General features: G+C 40.0%; 1 protein-coding gene across 1 annotated transcript; it reads left to right on the top strand.

The window, feature by feature from the left end:
- The first annotated feature begins 303 nt into the window (after nucleotides 1-303).
- Nucleotides 304-21,197, top strand: LOC115797202 (ATP-binding cassette sub-family G member 2-like). Its single transcript, XM_030753718.1, has 18 exons — nucleotides 304-461; nucleotides 1,719-1,931; nucleotides 10,597-10,656; nucleotides 11,101-11,215; nucleotides 11,493-11,645; nucleotides 11,957-12,114; nucleotides 13,175-13,277; nucleotides 13,404-13,452; nucleotides 13,541-13,636; nucleotides 14,418-14,534; nucleotides 14,963-15,108; nucleotides 15,364-15,446; nucleotides 15,546-15,635; nucleotides 16,513-16,637; nucleotides 18,266-18,420; nucleotides 19,721-19,810; nucleotides 20,276-20,346; nucleotides 20,748-21,197. The coding sequence occupies exons 2-18, from the start codon at nucleotides 1,750-1,752 to the stop codon at nucleotides 20,896-20,898; spliced, it is 1,944 nt and encodes a 647-aa protein (XP_030609578.1). The 5' UTR covers nucleotides 304-461; nucleotides 1,719-1,749; the 3' UTR covers nucleotides 20,899-21,197.
- Nucleotides 21,198-22,298: the final 1,101 nt, after the last annotated feature.

The following is a 22,298-nucleotide window of genomic DNA, read 5'->3' as shown; positions in this document are numbered from 1 at the left end:
TTACCTTATGAAACACACACACACACACACACACACACACACACACACACACACACACACACACACACACACACACACACACACACACACACACACACTAAAGTTAGCCAATCAAATTCAGAGCCCTGCCTTTGTCAAGTCAAAGATGACATAAACAAAAATCTCAAGTGCAAACTTCAACAAAAGTGCGGTTACACAAGAGGACAGAAGTGACAATAAAACTATAACAGGATCTCAGCACAGTAGGACAGAGAGTCACAGACAGCGCTGCCCTCCTCCCTGCTTCTCTTATCACGCCTTTCAGACATAAAACTGGGCTGACCGCACGCACTAAACCTCTCTGGCTCTGCCAAGCACACGTTTGTCTCTGCAGTCTGAGTCACTGCGCTTCTCTGGAAAGCCTCCTGCGGTTTGGATGTCTGTCAGCATCTGTTTTCATCGCTGTTTCCTGACTAAAGCAGGTGAGAGATAACGTTTTGGGTTTTGTTTGCCATGTGCATCTTTCTTTCTTATTTTAAAATCTCTGGTTAAACTGAAAGAGTTCAGAGCATTTTTTCCCGCATTTCACATGATTGCCTGAGCTGCATAAAGTAGAAATAAGAATTAAATTTGCTTCTGAGTTCAACAGGTTTGATTTAAGTTGCCCAATCAACAGCAATGCAGGAACTGCAGAGTCTGAAGGCCAGATGCCACAAGCTGCCACAAGCAGGCTGTGCAAATATTATGCATTATTTACATATGAACTTTTGACCTTTCATAGTGTTTCAGTAAACCCAGCTTCAGCTTCAGTTGAACTTGTACCGTTGGGTTCTCACAGTATTTTCTCAGCCTGAGATCCTTGTCACAGATTGTTCTTAGGACTTTATCTTAAAGCAAAGACTCCCAATCCCTTTGCTAATCATGGAAAAAAAAAATAAAATAAAGCTTTTGAGGCATATTTCAAGCTCGCTAACAAGGCATTCTCTCTAAATCTGTACAGATGGTGGGAACAGTTTAGGTTTATGCTTGTAAGCACTGATCAGTGTTTAGGAAAGAAACTCAGAAGCAGCATGCAGGCTTGTTTGGGTGGGTCTGACTGTTGATCGCTCAGCACTGCGCCATGCTGAGGCTGGGCTGAGAATTTCACCCGTTCATTATCGGAACTCAACTTTCAACAAGCTAATTAGCATTGGAAAGCTAATTAGCATTAGCTTGCTAATGCTACTGTGCCAGGCTGATTTTTTATTTTTTTTTCTGGCTAGAACTCTGTGCTAAACTTTCAATCATCTGTCTGAATGTTCAGCCTGTGTCATCGTATTAATGTGAGATAATAGCTGAGTTATATACTTGAATTGAAGCTCCAGTAACATGCAGAGCTGCACATGGTTGTTCACATCGGCTTGTTTTGTGGGTAAATTCTCAATAATTCAAATGTTCGTGGACAGCTCGTCTGCAGCTCCCATTTCAAGTTAAACTTTGACAGAAGGGTAAACACATGTCAGTAATGGGAGGAATCCTGTAAAATACCACAAGAAGAGCAGCTACAACATTTTAATATTAATTTTTAAACTACCAATGTAAAATAGGCCTTTTATATGAAAACCCAAAAGTTACTGCTTGAAAATTGGTTTAAAAATTAGCAAGTTATGGTGATATTTAATTATGTAAAGACCTTTTCCTCTAGAGATTTACAAGATAAGATTTAATAAGAAGTGGTATTTACAGAATTGTTTCTTCAGTGTTTTGCATACAGGTGGAGACAAGGGGAAAATGTCAGAGGACCAAGTTACGATGGAGATGGGGATAAATGGAGCCTCCAAAGCTTCTGGTTTGAACCACCAGTCGCACGGCGCCACCGTCAGTTTCCACAGTATTCACTACAAGGTGAGACAAGGAGGAGGATTTTTTTGCCGGAAGAAGGCCACGACCAAAGATATCCTCATCGATCTCAAGTGAGTGCATTAGTGTGTTTCAAATTACACTTCAAGGCCTACGAGACACTTGATTTTTATGCTTACAGCAGGTGGCTCGTCACTTTATACACATTCCCAAAACTTGGATAAACCATTAAAAAGTTCTAACAAAAAAAAGTTCTTTGGCTTGAAACAACTTTTTCAATAGATTTTCCAAACCTTTATTATATGCATTTAGTTTTTGTGATTTATCTGATGAATAGGATGTGAACAGATAATACAGTTCTTATTTATTCTTTCATAAACGTCTCTTAGTCACCAGTCAATTTTTGACAGATCTTTGTGGGATCTAGGAAGTCAAATCTTTTGTAAAATGCTTTCCATTCTGATTACCTTTATGCCTTTGGAAAATGATTTGGAAGTCTGGAAGATACAGAACTCAAGTAATTTCAAGCCCTGTTAGAGGGCCATAACTTAACCGTAGTATCTGGTCTTTCTCCGGGTGTGCAGTCCAAAAAATACATCACATTAGATTTGGACATTTTAACCCGTCACGATCACAAGACAAGTATAACAAAGACAAATTAAGTCTGGAATTTGTATTTTTCCATGTAAATCCCACAAATAGTTTCTGTCTATTAGTTTTGAAACTTGATTTTGAAGATCAAGTCTGTGGCAGAGGAGTGTTGTGAAAAAGGGACACTGGGAACATTTTTAAAATATTGACTATCATTTACTGAAATACCTTTGTTCAGTCATGGTGCATAATAAGAACCTGAATTTGTAATATAACTGTCCCAGTGTGTCAGCTGATTAGCTCAGTGGGATAAGATGATGTTGGGAGAGGATATTCCTATAATACAAACGTTGCCTTTTTAGAAAGATTAGGAGGGATGTTCATGAAGGAAGTAGAGCAGATGATTTTTATTTTTCAGCCAAGACTAGAAGTGCAGAAGGATTTACAGGATAACTTTTTGATCTCTAATAAGTTTGTTACCTCAGTTGCTAGCAGGACAAATTATCTGATACAGTTTTAATTTCATCCATGCATTCTCTTCTGCTTATCCTTTTCAAAAATTCAAAAACACATTTCTACAATTCACTTCCCATAACTTCTCTTCTGCAGGGTTAGTACAGTTTATACAGAGAAGAGTTAAGTAATAGTACGCAAACACACCTTAGGTACAGCTAGCAGGTGGAAACGCCTTAGCAACAGGTGATTTAATAAGTTTTTTTGTATTTTAAATATAATCTAACACATTATTTGGGTTTTATATCATATTTATCACAACAAATTCAGCATCTGAGTCTCATCACAAAAGGGAAAAAATAAAATAAAATCAACATAAATCTGTGGTATTTAAAGCTAACTCGCTAAAAAACTAGCTTCTGACTAGTACAAAGGTGTCAGACCAGTTTTAGTACCTGAGCCACATCCAGCCCAGTTTGATCTTAGATGGGCAGGGGACATAAAACTGTTCCATTAAAAAAAAACAAACAAAAAAAACAAACAAAAAAAAAAAAAAAAAAAATATATATATATATATATATATATATATATATATATATATATATATATATATATATATATATATATATATATATATATTTATCCACAGTATTCCTGACTTCGCGCCATTACCCATAATTCATAGCAGAAGCCGGTAGTTTACTTCCATTTGCGCTGTTGTTTATGGTTGCGGGCTTACACACTTGCCGTTCATTTAAACATTTTGACACTGCAGTTTCTTTTACCTGGCCTAAATGGTACCACATCGGAGGTGGAGACATTGCAAGGATGTTTTAAAAAGCAGCGAGGTAACAGTGTCTCACCCATCACTTGTGTAAATGACATGAAACTATGGCCTGAAGTCAGCTACATCCACATTATCAGTTACCTTGTTTTTTCCGAAGGTGTTGATGACGTGGAATCACGTAATTATAAGAGCACCAGATTAACTTCAAAGCAATAAAATCAATAAAGTAATGCTGAACAAACATGGCAACGTTGTTCTCCTTAAAGCAGCTGTAGAGCCGAGCCAGAGCATCGGCCAAGCTAAGTGCTTAGCATGGGTCATCACTGATCTGGATATCAGAGTGTTCAGATCACTGAAACAGAAACACTGGACTGGCCGAAGGCTGTGATCGGGGAGACACGCAGCTGTCATCTTGCTAACTGCTACGTGTTTACATGAAGGCAGGCATTGTTAAAGCTTTGTGTAGGCTGTATACTGTAGTGTCACACTATAAATAAAATAACGTACAAAAATAAGAGGCTGTACATTAAAGGAAAACTTAAAACATAAGGAAAAAATACAGTAATAGGATGTGCAAGTGGGTAGTATAATTTGGGGGGAAAGAACAAATTTACAGAATAAAATAATTAGAAAAAATGTACAGACTGATGTAGTGACAACCGACAACAGCACAAGTTGAATCCGAGCTCATGTTCCAACTAATAAAGAAGCCTGTTACAGCACAAAGTAACTGAATGTTGTCATTAACTCTGGCTCTGACTTTGGGTAACCGGAAGTATAAAACCGAACAGCGGAAGTAGCAGTCTGTCATGGCAGCCTACAAATTGCAAGTGGCCATGCATGTTAGGGACATTTAAAACAGTTTGGTTATTGAAGCATGTCAATGGTAAATACATATACATATATATATATATATATATATATATATGTATATGTATATATATATACGGACCATAAACAACAGCGCAAATGGAAGTAAACTACCGGCTTCCGCTATGAATTATGGGTAGTGGCACGAAGTCAGGAATACTGTGGATATATATATATATATATATATATATATATATATATATATATATGTATATATGTATATATATGTATATATGTATATATATGTATATATGTATATATATATATATATATATCCCGAGAACAGGTATTTCTAAATAATATTTAAATGAATAATATTTCTCATTAAATGAATAATCTATTCAGAAAAAATAAAATCACAAGCAGCCTGAGATTTCTGTAAAATGTGATGTATTGTAGTTTGTCCACATTTTTGGGGTCTCCTGTCATTAGATGACAGTTTTCTGTATATGTAACAATTTTTGCAACTAAATACATTTTATGTTTTTAATGACTAAAATAACTTGTCTAGATTTAGAAATATTTTTAATTTTAGTGTAGTAATGCAGACATAACCAAAAACATTAAAAATGCGTTTGAAATATTTACTAACTTCACTGCAGGCTTCACATTTTGCGAAGCCATCCACTGACCCTTTTGTGGACCACGTTTGACACTCCTGTTATTAGAATAAGCTGCATTAAAGATAAGATCAGATTGGATAACGCTTTCTTGTTAGCTCACGTGTAACTCTGTCTTACATCACACACTCTAACAATCAGCAGAATAACATTATACAACATAAACAAATGTCTGTGAAAACAGCCTTTCACAGGAGGACTACATGTAAACAGTCATGTGTTGTTTATGTGTAGAGGGGCTGGTTTATGCTTGTAAGCTGGTTTTAAATATTTTAGGTTTTTGTCTTGTGATAATAAGTCATCTTTAAGATGCATAGAATGCCAATTTATACCATGTTTATGCATTAAAGGTGTACCTTTGCTTTTCAAAGTTAATTAACAAATCAGCTTGATGTACTTTATCCTACAAGAAATTCCTCTGATACTGCATCCCTGGGCATACCTCAACCCTCAGGTGACTACAAGCATTAGCCCTTAGTGTGGTAAACTGATAATGCACATGTGCAGTTATTGTATGCTTATTTGTCTACGTGCTGCCAGGAGCCCACCTGGGAGGCAAACGTGACACGATCAAGGCTCGCTTGGTTCAAACATTCCCACATGTTGGGAGGGAAAGGAAGGAAGTTTGTCAGGTTCCCAGTTTGCCTCTGTGACACATACACATACTGTACATACATAAGCCTGTGAGAAGACAATGACTCTGGGCTTAAACCAACAAATAGGCACAGTAGCAGGATGCTGTGCTGCCTCAGTATGTTTGAAGCTTCGCTAAGCAAGAAAGTTGAGGGTGTAAAATGAACAGAAACGTGACCACTCTGATTGACGGAGATAAAAAAAAAACAAAAACGTGGCAACTATCAATAAATTAATACTGATAGTGTGACTGAGGCATTATCATTTATAAATGGGTGCCATTGAGAAAGCCTGTCCTAAATCCTTAAAGCCTTTGAGAGCTGAATGTTTTAGGGGTAAAATCTTTTTAACGTGTGTCAGTCCATAAGTTATCCCAGAAAAAAGTCAACCTAAAGCTTATATCATTGCTGTCCTATTGTGTGGCTGAAGCACCATCACGTGTCTGCAGACAAACTAAGCGTGGGATTATGGTCTGTTATGAAAACCATCAAAGCCTCGTTACATGTGTATGTTATGAAAGCTTTAATGGGTCAAAGTGTAGCAGGTGTGTTTGTGTGTGTGTGTAGATTTTAATGACTGGTATCTGTGGTATTTTATTGGACAGTCTGTGTAATCATTGACAAAGTTGAAGGTCTGCGCTTTAGCTGAGTTTGTTCGCGTCAGGGTGAAGCCCGCATGCTGTCGTGACAGCTCATACTGCAGCATATTAAAACTAACTTTACTATCATTTATGAGCGTGCATATGTAACCAGGACAGAAACTGACCTGGTTCAGTGTAACAAAGGTTAAAATGCCAGCAACGCCATCCAAGGAAAGAATAGAGAAAGATTAGCAGTTATAGAAAGATGTGATAAGATGTAGAAAGGAATTAATCATAAAAAGGAAAGAAAGGGAGCCATTCATTTATGCACTGATCCCAGCAAACTAAATGTTTCTGGCTCTTCCCAGAGCCCATAACCACAGGTGCCGTTTGGAACATAGATCGAACAGTAAATTCAGAGGTTCATCGTCCTGCTTGCTTAACATCAATACAATAGTCTCCTATGATCCAAGCTCTTCTTTGGGACTTTTTAAAATTTCTCATCATCATAAGTATACAAACAAAGTATCATCTTTGAACAGAAAGTAATTTTTAAAAAGTATGTCATCATATGGGGACAACGGGTCTCTTCCACAGCACGAGTCAATAAAGTCAGGATTGCTTAACAAACAATAAAACACTTTGGTGACTTGAGGTTGAGGTCACTTCAGACATATACAAGTACATATTGAAATGAAACAATGTTTGTCTGCTGCTGAGCCAAAGGAAGTATAAGGTGCAAAAAAGGCAAAATGTAATGTCCCCATATGAGGGGGTAGGGTATCAGCAGGTTTAAAAAAGAAATGGAAAGAAAGTCAAAAGAGGCATCGGACAGAAGGAATGACCAGTTTCTCTTCTGCAGGAATTCAAACAAAGCTGCAGTGTCATGTTTTCATTGCTAAAAATGAACTGCTACGTCATGTTTTCATTGCTAAAAATGAACTGCTGCGTCATGTTTTCAAAGATCTGCTGAATGAATGACATGAGAAACTGCCAGCAGGAGGAAGTCATCTCCCTGCATTTGCTGCAGTCCTTTAAACATGTGACAAAGAAAAAAAAAAAAGAGAATCCTACTTTTGCAAAACAGAGATATGCTGACTAATGCCTCGACAGACATTCAACAGTGTGCCCCCAGAGGCTTGGGGTTTTCTATGCTTATGGTAAATCCCTTCAGACCGTATTGTCAGGGGAAGGGAAACTATAATAGCAATGGCTGAAATCCATCCATCCTGAAAGAAACATGAAGAAAATACAAATGAACCAAGGAGAGAAAGGCAGCTATAATACAAACGTACACACAAAACTGCAGTGTCACAGTTACCATTTAAGATTTGCTTAGTAGCAGTAAAAAGTCCTCATCTATGTGCATGTCAGGGAGAAACGCAAAATATGAATACGTGTGTTGCAAAACACTCAACCAAATGGCAACTAAATTTTTAGTTTGCTGAAAACGCTGTTTCACTTCTTCAGAAAAATGGCAACATCACAAAGATCACATTAGACAAACGCGGAACTGGAACTACTTCCTCATTTCAGAGCAAAGGTTTTGTAAACTTCCGAGGAACTGTGTTGGTTTATTCCAGCGGTTCTCAACCTTTTGGACACGTGCCGCTGTTGGGTCACAGAGATTTGTTGGGAAATTTTTTTAAAAAGTGTGTGCTGCAGTGTCATGTTTTCATTTCTGAAACTAAACTGCTGCATCATGTTTACTGAGATCTGCTGAATGAATGAATGACATGGGAAACTTCTGACCTGTGTGTGTGTATATATATATATATATATATATATATATATATATATATATATATATATATATATATATATGTATATATATGTATATGTATATATATGTATATGTATATATATGTATATATATGTACCGTATTTTTCGGACTATACGTCGCTCCGGAGTATAGGTCGCACCAGCCAAAAAATGCATAATAAAGAAGAAAAAAACATATATAGGTCGCACTGGACTATAAGTCGCACTTTTTTGGGGGGAGGGGGGGGGGGGGTTGATAGAATCCGAGACCCAGAGTAGAAATTCCATCTTGAACGGCAATTTAAAATAATAATGGATTAAAGAACAGGACGAACACGGTTACGCCTACGTTATGCTAACGTAGCACATTCAGCTACATGACGCACAACGAACACGTGTTCGGTATGTTAACGTAACATTAAGTTATTCAGATAACCATAGCATAAAGAACATACTAACAAGTTAACCAAACCATCAATCCATTGAATTCTTCATCCTCGGTGTCACTTCTAAACAATTCCGTACACTCCGTAGACGAAGCGCCGCTTCCTCTTCTGTGTCGCGTTAGTCAGACTCGTTGTCAGCTGCAGTTCCAATTATTCCAGCCTTTCTGAATCCCAACAGGATGGTTTGTCACTGAAGCCCATGTTTTCTTGATCCATCCAATGACTTCCAGGAAAGTTGGGTGGCGCATTCTCCCAGTTGCAGTTAAGCTGTGCTCTCCATCCATCATCCACTGCGCCCACAGGTTACGCAAGACTGCCTTAAAGCTCCGGTTCACGGAGATGTCAAGTGGCTGGAGTATTTTGGTTCATGTGTTATAAATGTCACATATACGTCGCTCCGGAGTATAGGTCGCACCCCCAGCCAAACTATGAAAAAAAGTGCGACTTATACTCCGGAAAATACGGTATATATATATATATATATATATATATATATATATATATATATATATATATATATATATATATCTATATATATATATATCTATGTATGTCTATATCTCTATCCTTATCATCTCTATATCTATCTCTCTCTATCTTTCTCTCTATTATCTGTCTCTGCTCTCTCTCTGTCTGTCTCTCTCTCTCTCTCTGTCTCTCTCTCTCTCTCGTCTCTGTCTGTCTCTCTCTCTGTCTCTGTCTGTCTCTCTCTCTGTCTCTGTCTGTCTCTCTCTCTCTGTCTCTGTCTGTCTCTCTCTCTTGTCTCTTCTCTGTCTGTATCTATCTGTCTCTTCTCTGTCTGTCTCTCTCTGTCTCTGTCTCTCTTCTGTCTCTCTCTGTCTCTCTCTCTGTCTGTCTCTCTCTGTCTCTGTCTCTCTCTCTGTCTCTGTCTCTCTCTCTCTCTCTCTGTCTCTCTCTCTGTCTCTCTCTCTGTCTCTCTGTCTCTCTCTGTCTCTGTCTCCTCTCTTCTGTCCTCTCTCTCTCGCTCTCTCTCCTGTCTCGTCTCCTCTCTCTCTGTCTCTCGCTTCTCTCCCTCTCTCTCTCCCTCTCTCTCGCTGTCTGTCTCTGTCTCCTCTTCTCTCTCTCCTCTGTCTCTCTCTCTCCTCTATCTCTCCGCTGTCGCTGGCTCGTCTCTCTCTCTGTACGTCTGTACTCGCTCTAGCTCTCGGTCCGCTCTCTCTCTCTCTTCTTCGCTCTCTCTTCTCTCTGACTACTCTCTCATCTATCTATCTGTCCTCCCTCGCTCTCTCTCATCTCGCTCGCTCTCTCTCGCATCTCTCTCTCTCTCGCTCAGTCTCTCGCCTCTCTATCTCTCCTTTTTTTCTTTCTTCATTTTCCGTCCCTCTTTCTTTCTTTCCTTCATTTTTCTTCCTCCGTTCCTTCTTGGCCGCTTTCCCCCCTTCCCTTCCGGCCCGTTTTTTCTATCCTTGGGTTTGTATGATGCCATAGAGAATGAATACCCTATATGGGGATCTTGGACACACAAGCCAACACCCACCCAATGTTTAGAGGGGACAGCCATCAGATAAAAGTTGGCTTAAACTGAGCGGAACTACTTGTTTCAGATAGAGGTTGAACTGAGTGGCTGCATCAGGGCCCAGTGTAAGAAAGATATTGACCTCAGAATCATGTAAAGCCACTCTGGTAGAGTAAAAATATTCAGCTGGAGATTGGAAGAATAGATTTCCTTTTAGTTAAAGTGTTATTACTACACAGTAAAAACATGATCACCATTATAGCTTCATTAGTGATGCATTTAATTGTAAGCAGCATTTTAAGTTTTAAATGGATATGTGCTTCATGTAAAGGGCTGCAACTTATTATAACTGCTGATGCATTACTTCTGATTAATTTCAGTGAATCCATTGATTGTCTGATTGTTAAATTCACAGAGTGGTGAGAAATGCTGTTACAGTTACCCATGCTTTGTTCAACCAAAGTGATAGAGACCAAAGTTATCAATAAATAAAAGTAAAAATAGCAAGTCTTAAAATTGAAGAAGCCCTCTCACATGACATTTTTTCTTTCTCACTCAGTGGGCTCATGAAGCCGGGTCTGAACGCCATTATGGGAGCGACAGGAAGCGGCAAGTCATCGTGAGTGTTGCTTAAGGGAAAAAACTAAGCTAAAATAGGTGTGCAAACATGACTGAGTGTTTCCCATTCAGGTTTAACAAAAATCTGAAGATTACTACTGCTAAGAGATAAACAGCTGGTGGTGCTAATCCTCCAGTCAGTGCATGAAAATTGCATTTTTCTGGCTCTTTACCTCTACGTAGAAACATTAAAGCTTTTTCTGTCCATGTGCAATTTAATCATAAACAGGTTCCTCACCACATGAAAATGACATTCCAGGAAGAAAAAAACTAATTTTTGCTATTTTTTCCTCTAAACTTCCCGTCCATATTTGTGCCAGCTGATTAGTAAAGACAGCCTGCTCTTGTCTTTGATAATCCAGATTGTGTGTAACAGGAAAGTGTGTGCTTGTACTTCATTAGTGGCTTATTGAATGAGCCTAGACAGAGTTGCCTTTTGTTTCAGGTTTCTGGATGTTCTGGCAGCTAGAAAGGACCCTGCAGGCCTGACAGGAGAGGTCCTGATTGACGGAGCTCCTCAGCCCCCGAACTTTAAGTGTCTGTCTGGCTATGTGGTTCAGGTGGGTGAAGCAGGCAGGAAGTTAAACAGGATTCAGGAAAGTTTCCTGGACAGGGCAGGAAGAGATTTCCTGCAACAGTAAAACCAGCTTCTTAGGCCAAGTCTGTTTTAGGAGCATAAAGTTAATTGTTGTAGAAATACTGAGGTCATAAGTCACAGCAGTGGAAATTAAACAGAACATGAAAAGAAGTCCTTGGAACCGAAGTGCATCTGGCTGCAGTAACTGTGAATTTTAATGTGTTAGGGGGTTTTTTTAAACAGTGGCTTCCTGTCTGCAGGACGATGTGGTGATGGGGACTCTGACAGTCAGAGAAAACTTCACCTTCTCTGCGGCCCTGCGGCTCCCATCGAGCATCAGTCAGAAAGAGAAAAAGCAGAAAATTAACAGGCTGATCGAGGAGCTGGGACTGGGCCGAGTGGCTGACTCCAAGGTGAGGAGAAAGAAAGACCAATTAAAAAAGAATGCAAAAAAAACCCCATAAAAAAGTAAAACAAAAAAGAGAGCCCAGACAGCAAACACATCTGATTAGCCCCTAATTGGTCTACTGTTTTTAAAGAATTTTTTAAAGACTTTGGAAAGAGAAAGCAAAACTCAAGAGTAAAAAAAGACCAAACAAAAGACACAAGGGAGAGAAACAGAGACGTGAAAAGAGAGGAATGGACTGACCCTCGGACAGAAGAAAGAATCGAAAGGCAGACTGAAAGGAAAGAGACTGAAGTCTGACACGCTGTGTTTGTGCAGGTGGGCACTCAGCTGATTCGTGGGATTTCCGGCGGCGAGAGGAAGAGGACAAACATCGGGATGGAGCTGATCATTGACCCGCCCGTCCTCTTCCTCGACGAACCCACCACAGGCCTCGATGCCAGCACGGCCAACTCTGTGCTGCTGTTGCTCAAGAGGTGAAAAAACACACGCACAAATTCACACACCTTTGTACTGCTGTTGTGAAGTTATTTAGCAACCTGGCCAACAAACATCATTATGCTAAATAGTGAAAATTAGTTTGTAATTTTACCCGATATGGTCATTTAAAAATGGCTCATTTATCAGACCTGCAGCAGGAGTTTGGATGGGTTGCACGGCTTCTCCACAACAGGATTTTCCAATGTAAATAACTTGCAATTCCTCTTTTTTACCCAGGATTAAGAAGCAAGAAAGACCTCTCATGTCATCATATAGCAGAATTCAGGTTCAACTAGACAAGCGTCACCAGATGAAACATGGAGTCTGTGCTGTTCTGGAAGCAGTTCATTTGTTGACACTAGTTATGAGTTGACCTTTTTGAGCTAACGATGGCTGGTGTTGCTGTGTTTCTTTTCCGAGGGAAACCTGACCAAGAAATACATGAAAAAAGCTACAAACAGAACCTTTAAATATCAAATTTATTGCTTATAGTCTTTTCAGAGCATCATATTAACATTAACATCAAGCCCTCAACCACAGCTGGAACTTGCTTGAAGAGTTCCGTTATCTTGGTTGCCTAGTATGGACAGATAACAGAATCCAGGATATCCAGTTCAGATTGTGTAAGGCATGGAGTGCTTTGATTGGGCTTGGCTCTTTCTGGAAATCAAGGCAGTTTACATAGAAGACCAAGATACAACAGCAATGTGGAGTCTGTTCTTCTGTATGGGTCTGAAGTACATCAGAGCATTTGAGGTTTTCCGCAGGGGTGTCTTCACTGAGAGAATACCAAAGACTGCCCGAAGGTGGACATCACCTGGAAAGAGAAAGAAAGTCCATCTTCATGTTGACCAAAGACAACATGGAGAAGGACTGTGCTTGCTAAGAGATGGGTTAGACACAAGCAGTGGGAAGAAACCAAGATGTGTGAGCTGCAGCCTTCTGCACCACAATGGACGAAAAGAACTTGTAGTCATAGTAGTATCTGTTATAGGTATCTATAATACATGAAAAAAAACATCAAAGTTAAATAACTATTTTTTTCTGTTACTCTAGGATGGCAAACCATGGTCGCACCATTATCCTCTCCATCCATCAGCCTCGATACAGCATCTACCGCCTCTTCGACAGCCTCACCCTGCTAGTCAACGGCCATCAGGTCCCGTTCAACTGCTGCCCATTGAAATACTTTAACATTTTCACTTAAATAACTCTAAAACCTCACAGCCGAGATACCTGTGGAAGACACGGTTACTATCGTGTTAAGCCTTCTTCTCTCTGCTAGGTTTATCATGGCCCAGCACAGAGTGCACTGGACTACTTCTCAGACATCGGTAAGCATATCAGATTTACTTCAATCCAACAAGATGGAACATGCCGAAAAGGGGATGTTCATGACTAAGTCTGGAAACTGTCTCCTAGGATACACCTGTGAACCCCACAACAACCCTGCTGACTTCTTCTTGGATGTCATCAATGGAGACTCGACCGCCGTCGCCCTCAACAGTGGGAAAACAGGTGTGTAAGTTCAGAGGTGTTAAAATAAGAGGAGCAGTGTGAACCCTGTGAGCTGTGAGCCCTCACTGGCAATGACCCTAACCCTACTGTAAGCCAAAGGCTTGCTCATTACAGTCACATGCTGTGGTTATTTATGACATCGTTTTTGCAGTTGAGTGTGCATATGCTGAAAAGCATTCAGAAGCTTTTAGAAAGTGTGAAATTGGAAAAACATCTTTTACCCTCATAACATGCATGGAGGTGAGGAGCTTTAAACGCCACTACATCCCTGTGAGCAGGAGGAAGGCGCCCTCTTGTGTCGTGCATCAGTTTTCAGATTTCCCTTGTTAACCAGCTGCATGTGTACAAGACTTCATCAAGACACAGAGATTTAAATGTCTGTAATATCAGACTGTGTCCATTTGTTCATTGGAGTGACAGCTTTTAACACTGTGCTGCATTCAGGGACCGTGGGACAGACTGTAGAGAAGAGCTTACACTTTCTAGTATTCACAGCTGATTTCAGCCTGTAAAAAGAAGCCTGTAATATTTAAGATTACAGGTTAAGTTCCCTCTGAATCCTCGACACAAAACTTTGATCCATTTCATCATTTTATAGAATGGATAACAGGCTGAATATGTTGCATTAAGGTTAAAATGATACAGTGACATGTGGCATGGAATTAAAAAGTTAATTTTTGGGAAGTAGTCGTATAAAAACACTCCCCCTTCTCTGGTCCCTGCAGTTTTTTTCTGTAACCCCCCCCCCCCTAACCCAAGACCTGATTCTTTCTTTGTCCAGGTTCAGATCTAGATCTAGATTCAGAATCAGTATCAAAGTCCAGAAGAGGGATTGAGGAGAAACTGGTGGTGGAGTACAGAAACTGCCAGTACTTCAGACAGACCAAAGAAGAGCTGGGTAGGTACAAAAAAACTGTTCTTTTTTGTGTTTATGTCTGAAACTGCTACAAGAAGAGGTAAGGCGACCTTAAATACAGCTAGATGTCTACAAAGAGAAGCAAAATGACTGTAAATACATCCAAAATAAGTAAGTAAACCCAACCACAAGAAGAGTCCAGATGACTGCATCCCAGTGCAAATGAACCACAGAGACATACTGAATGACCCCAATGACTCATAATTCATGTTCCGTGCCTTTGTTTTGTTTCCGCTGTGAAACTTGGCTGCTCTGTTTCACTGTTGTTTCTCATTGGAGTTTAAGTTCTCACCATTTCTTTCACTTTAGAAGAAACTTTAATGTCTTTAGATATGAACTTAGGACATGAGGTCATACATTTGCTTGACTATAAAGCGATTTAAATCTCTTCCACCTTCCGTCCCTGTCAGAGAGGATCGTCCAAGGAAAGAAGGTGATCACTACTACTCCCTTCAGAACCATCACCTACACCACCGGCTTCTTCACGCAGTTCAAATGGGTTCTCAAGAGGACATTTCGCAACCTCATGCTCAACCCGCAGACCTCCATTGCTCAGGTAAGGTTAAGTTTATTTAGCGGTAAAAGGAACCGCCATCTTGGGTAAAGTGCATCTGCTCTTTCTAAGAGTATCAATATCATAATATCATATCATTACATAATATTAATATGTGATTGCTGAGTTCATATTGGTAAACATTTGTGACTATGGTGACATTCTGTGAACACAAAACACCACCCTGCAAGTTACAATGAAGACTCCATTAAGTTGTATTATTAACTGTTATTATTAACTTTTAAAAATTCTGTTCAGATAGCAGTAACGCTCTTCCTCGCCCTGATTGTTGGGGCCCTCTTCTTCAATGTCCAGAATGACTCCAGTGGAATTCAGAACAGGTATTTACTGTAGTACCAGCTGTAATACTGTCAGTGATCATAGTGCATCTAAATGAAAGGCACATTATAAAGCTGAATCTGGTACATTTGTGTTTCCAGGACCGGTGCACTCTTCTTCGTCGTTGTGAATCAGTGTTTCAGCTCCCTGTCGGCTGCCGAGCTCTTCATCACAGAGAGGAAAATCTTCACGTGGGTCTCACACTCAAACATTCATATACTTAAAAAACGTAGCTTAAAGGAAATTCATTTATAAAGATGTTCTTAATCACTTTGTACTGACAAACATCTGATAGCACAGCAGCATTGTGGGGCCATCCTGGGACAGAAATCAGGTTAAAGGTTATCTGTATTTGGGGTTAAGAGATTAATCTTCCATGTTTCTTTCTTTCCAAGTGACATTATGTGATTAATTAATTAGCACTGATAAAGAGCTCTTCATAGAGTGACATTGTGGGGACATAAATGAGTATTTGTTTGAAGAAAACTGGAACCATGTGTTTTTCAGGTGCTATGCTGCCCTCTGCAGGACATTAAATGCAATACACCTTTTGGCATTGTCCATATGCAATGAGAACAAATACTTTTAATTATTAAAAACACATGCCCTTTTAATATGTTTTTTGATTAATAAGGATTAAATAAGTTTAAAAACAATGTAAAGTACCCACAATACAAAGCGCTTTGAGGCGACTGTTTGCTGTGATTTGGCACTATATAAATAAAATTGAACTGAATTGAATTAAAGTTTATGTATTTTGACCATTATCATAATTTTATTAGTTTTCTCTATTACATTTTTAGAGACTTGTATATGCAACGGCAGATTTTTCATGCTAATTCAGATTATTTCCAGTATCATTATTGATTATAATTATAAAATAATAAACATTAATGGTTATGATGCAATTAATACTAATGATAGAAGAACCATGGAAAAGGTAGCAGTCCTTTTTTTTTTTTTTTTTTAAGTCTGCAGTTACAGTAATCGTCTCTAATTACAATTTGGTTTTCACAGATTTGGTCTATTAACAAAATGTTTCCTGAATTCCTTTCTCTCTCTTTGCAGGCACGAGTACATCAGCGGTTACTACAGGGTATCGGTCTACTTCCTGTGTAAAATCCTGTCTGACATCATCACACTGAGGACCATCCCTGCTATAGTCTTCACCTGTGTGGCATACTTCATGATTGGTAGGTGAAAGTTGAGCTGTGCTATGCTGATGTTTATACTTCAGTTGTATAGAGAGAATCCGAATCAATTTATTGTCATTACATGTCAGACATGTAACGGAAAGAAGTTCCAGAACACCCATCCAAAAAAGACAAACAAATCGAACAAACAGGGGAGATAAGTGTCTGGGGCCTTGCAGCCATACAGAGGCGCTGCGGTTTTACAAAGATAAGAGGGAAACAAAGTGAACAATAGGATAGGTGAGGAGAAAAAAAAAGCTCATATTTTGCCCCATAATGGGGGCACAGTATGAGGTTAAAAAACCTCTGCATAGTAGCGTAGAAGCACATAAACTGCGTGGGAGCGCTAGGGGGAAGGAGGGAGCTGGTGGAGGCGAGTGGGCTCGGGGTTCATCAGCAATGTGGTCGCGAGGAGTACCAGTTCACACAGATCACAAGACAGATGTTGCCGAGGAAGAGCATTTGGTTACATAACTCCAGGAGAGGATAAGATTGCCAGCTATCCAAAGCCAGGCAGGAGAGCCATATTCCAGATTATACTATTGTTTAGCACTGATACGCTATGTCCTAACCAGCTGTTCACCGCTAGTAAGGTAACCAAAGTAACCAGGGTTTCAGCGGCGATCGTTTGGCGTTATAGGGTTAAACCATTTTGTCCGCAGTCAAAACCGAAACTGGCCTACGAGTCACAAAACTCGCTTCCAGCTTCCGGTTCAGTTCCAGCAGATTCTGAGTGTGTAATGCTCTGCACATACTTTCACATTGACCAGGCAGTCTTATCAAGGCCTGAACAGCTGCCCAGACTTTCTGAATTTCCCGATGAGTCAGGTACCCTCCAAGTTCAATCAGAAAGTATCCTGTTACCAGTAAGCCAAATATGTAAGCGTCTTCCACATCTTCAGTGGACAAACCTGCCAAGCACATTATCCTCCAGTGTCCCCAGGAGTCCATAATATAGCCAACTGGGTAAGTTCCAGTCAGACAAGACGGTTCTCCTTTTCCCAGTCTCGTTGTTGAAAAAATCTGATCAATAGTGTTGAGAGACCAGCTGACCAAATCCATAGTTTTAATTTCCTGTTCGGAGATGTGTAAAGAGAGGCTTTTGGAAACCAAGCAGCAAGCAGGGTAGATAAGGAGAGGGTTGGGAGAGAGGGAAATAAAAGCGTCTGTCTCCACCAAGAGCAGGAAGAAGAGCAGAGCCAATTTTATTGGCAGGCAAATATCGATCAGCATTTAAAATGGATCGTAAATGAAAATTTCAAAAATAGAGACAGAGAAACACCCATGCCAGCGATGTTGTTGTTGCATATTTGTTCACCAGATGGCGCTCTGCAACTTCTCTGTTGGCGAAACACAACAAACCACTGATTGAGTAAATGATGAGTAAATAAGTAAAGTTGGAAAGTTTATGTTTTGTGTATCTGAAAGGAAAATTTATTCATCTCCAACTAGCAAGATTGTAGCTGTTGCAGTCAGTAAATTGATCATTGAAGCAATGAAATTCCAGCACTTAATCACTGGATAAAATTAGAGATTTGCAAGGATTTTTTTCATGTGCAATTTTTACATCTTTGTTGCTAACTATAACCTCGGTACTCTGATTCATGACTCCGTCTGCTTACGTACAGGTCTGAAGCAGACAGTCGGGGCCTTCTTCCTCTTCATGTTCACCGTCGCTCTGTGTGCCTACACAGCCACCTCCATGGCTTTCGCCATCTCAGCTGACCAGACGGTGGTGGCCATCGCCAACATCTTCATGACAATCACCTGTGTCTTCATGATGGTGACGCACACACATCGAGATACACCTGTGTAAACGTTTGTGCACGGAGGCTCAGAGACTGTATATAAAAAGATGGATGCAGCCTCTGGCTCTGAAAAGAGAAGCCAGTGGGGAAGTGCCTTCAATCTGCATTCCTTCTTTTGGACAGCAGGGGGCGACTACTCTGGTTTCTAAAAGAAGTGATTGTTTAGGAGGTTATGGGAGAATGACCCTACTTTTGACTTGATTGATGAGCTCAGTGTTAACAGGTTTATTGTTTCAGCTGGTACTTTCAAGTCTTAATGAAAACAATGTGATATTAATTTTGTAAATGATGGTCGTATTAGAGCCAAAAAGAAGGATAAAGCAGGAACTGCTTTAATGTGTGAGTCATGTGTCCTTCAGCTTCGCAGGCTACTGACCCCATACGAATACACAAAACTCCAAGAGCTAATTTGGCAACATGAAAAGTGCTCAGCTTAAGGCTTCACCAACCGCTTGGTGACATCACTGGCTACTTCCATTTTTTGTATACAGTCTGTGAGCTTGGAAAGTGACCCCCCCCCCCCCCCCCCCCCCGGATTAATTTCTTACATAGATGCTGGAATTGTGGCTCAGATCACCAGAAAACTCATCATGTTTCCAAACAGAATTTGTGTTTAAAAACAGTTGAGATAAAAACCACAGCTGTTTATGAACGAGGATAAGCTCGATCTCTGTCAAAATCCATAACACAAGCAAACACTCACAAAACCATCATGACACCCAGATGGGTCGACGTACCCAGAGTGTCTTTTCCCTTTTGTGGCTTCACCCTAACAGGCAGTCAGGCCAAGATTTCTGCACATATTTTAAATGAAAGGAAATCTCATAATGTTCAGCTATTTCTTTATACAGATATATTTGTTTATAAAAATGCCTGACACTGAAAGGACAAAAATCAGTATTAATGTTAATCCTCAGAGTGGTCAGACTGATAATGGTGATATTAGCAAACTGGCATGGCTTTCAGCAGCAGCCCTGCCAGTGGTAAAAGGTCTGAGAGCAAGAAAAGAGCAGCTATAAAAACACAATACAACCAGTAATTCTTTATGTAAGGTCAACGGGTTCAAGCCCTAGGTGCTCTGTTTGCTATATGAAGGCTTATAGAACAATACAAGAGTGCTGAAATTGGTGCTCAGGGGAAGAGAAACTCTCCAGATGTGCGATCTTTCAGGCGGTATCAATATAAAGATAGTGAGAAGTGAACCATTTTCATAGTACTGATGACCCGGGGTTACCTCACTGAGCACAGGCCCACTCACTTTTTCCTTTTCCACAGATCTTTGCAGGACTGCTGGTGAACATCCCCTCCATTGTCAGCTGGCTCGCTTGGTTAAAATACTTCAGTATACCCAGATACGGCCTCAGTGTGAGTATAAATACAGACAAATAAATCTGTACTTATGTTTCATTATGTAAAAAACAAAACTTCTCTTCCCATAAATCAGGTGTGGGGCCAGGGGGGTTAACTTTAGCTGTGACCAACTAAAGTGGCACATATTTGATCTCAACTGGGCTGCACCAGTAAAACCGTTACATAATAACATAATGTTATTACATGTCTAATTATGTTTTATAGACTTTACATACTAAATGTTTTTGTAAAGATTTCAAAACACTTTAATTTAATTTAATTTAATTTACTTCTGTGCAGTAACGTTCACATCACTTTACCAGGAAGACCAGTGCCTTTTATTAAAAAACAGGAGTAATTAATGCCTTCACACTTTCCAAATCCATGCAGTGGGCAGGACCGGTCCTTTGGGTAACGCTCGCTGCAGATGAAACTCCACCTGGATGATGTTTATGTTGATTTATCTGTGAATCTCTCCAGGCTCTGCAGGCGAATGAGTTCACTGGTCTGGAGTTCTGTGACCAACAAAATACCACGATCAACCAAACAAGGTAAGAAGTGCTGACACACACACACACACACAAACACACACGGAACCATGAGGTGGGATTGTGGAGATCTGTCATTGGTGATAATTACCAAGGTATTGCGAAAAGAAAAAAAAAATGTTTGATAAACAAATTAGTTCAATTATTTCACAAAATATTAATTTTGAAAAAGGGGTGAAAGGATTTTATACCAGCAGAGGTCGTAGTTTGTATTAGCACATCTGTGTTTTGGCAAAGTCATGATGGTTTTTGGCTCTGACATCAGTACTGTTGACTGGTTACATTATAGCTGAGCTGAGCAGTTAGCTGGTTAGAGTTACACCTACGTACTTCTGTCAGGCTGCTCACTCTCATCATTGTGGCAGCTATTCGGTTGGTGAGGAACCTCTGTGCTCTGTTTCCAGCTGTTTTTCAGGGGAGAAGGTTCTGCAGGAACAGGGCGTGGATTACTCCACTTGGGGCCTCTGGCAGAATCACTTGGCCTTGGCCATCATGACCATCTGCTTCCTCATCATTACGTATCTGAAACTGCGCTTCATCAGGAAGTTCACCTAGACCTTCAGCTTCAGCTCAGGAATGTTGGTCCTGGATGTTTTTGTAGATGTGGAGTTGGATTTTTTTTTTTCTAAGTTCAGGTTCAGTTTTTGGTTGTATTTCATCTATTCAGGCTCTAAATAAAGATCTGTAATTATATATTTTTTTTGTGAAATTATGTTTATGAAGATCTTTATAAAACAGTGATTATTTATTCACTCCTTACTAATTTTGTATCACTGAAGTGTATCATTGCCTCAACTGTATCATAATTTTTGCACTTTAAAGTTCAGCTTCACAAATACAAGAATTTTATATTTATAAACGTTCCAAAATACTTTTTTCAAAATAAAATACTGAATGTAAATTATGTCTCTGCTCTGCTCATTTATACATCTTCACACCAGTTTTATATTGACATACAGTGATATTCATGACACAAATGATCTTGCATTAACATGAAATTATCTAATCAGCCAATTATATAACAGCTACTCAATACATTTAGCCATGTACACACGGTCAAGACGACCTTCTGAAGTTCAAACTGAGCGTCAGAATGGGGAAGAAAGGTGATTTAAGTGACACTGAATGTGGCATGGCTGTTGGCACCAAACAGGGCGGCTCAGGGAACCTGCTGATCTGGGATTTCCCCACACAATCATCTGTAGGGTTCACAGAGAAACATCCAGTGAGCTGCAGTTCTCTGGGTGAAAATGCCTTGTTGATGTCAGAGGTCAGACTGCTTCAAGCTGATGGAAGGCAACAGTAGGTCAAATAACCCCTCCAAGGTCTGCAGAAGAGCATCTCTGAATGCACAACACATTGAACCTTGAACCAGGTTAGAGCAGCCAAAGACTACAGCATGTGCCACTGTCAGCTGAGGACAGGAAGCTGTAAGAAACTTCTGTTCACACAGGCTCAAAAACAGTAGAAGGTTGGAAAAAGGTTGCCTGGTCTGATGAGTCTCAACGCCACTGTTCACCTTTATGACCACAGTGTAACCCATCTTCTATGGCTGCTTCCAGCACATTAGCTGCGCTCAGATGACCTTCACAGTCACAGGTGCATCAATAGGATGCACCTTTAGGATGTGTTGAAGACCCACATCGTGAAAGTGTAGCCGACTATTCTGCAGCATTTGTGCGACGCTGTCATGTCAGTGTGGACCAAAATCTCCTGAGGAACTTTTCCAGCACCTTGTTGAATCTGTGCCACGAAGCAGGCAAAAGGGGGTCCGACCCGGTAATAATAAAGTGGATGGTGGGTGTGAGTGTGTACCCATCCAGCTGACATATCCTGACACACACATGGCTCAAAAGACAATCTGCCTTTTGTTTGGATATGATGAGCTAATCAGAGGATCATGAGGGTAAAGCACGTGTACACAAACCTGGATAGATCAGAGTGCTACAGTAGGC

This window comes from Archocentrus centrarchus, chromosome 18 (assembly GCF_007364275.1).
Source record: "Archocentrus centrarchus isolate MPI-CPG fArcCen1 chromosome 18, fArcCen1, whole genome shotgun sequence".
In the NCBI taxonomy this organism is placed as follows: Eukaryota; Metazoa; Chordata; class Actinopteri; order Cichliformes; family Cichlidae; genus Archocentrus; species Archocentrus centrarchus.
Note: the sequence above shows the minus strand (reverse complement) of the source record. Positions and strands in the feature narration are given on the sequence as shown.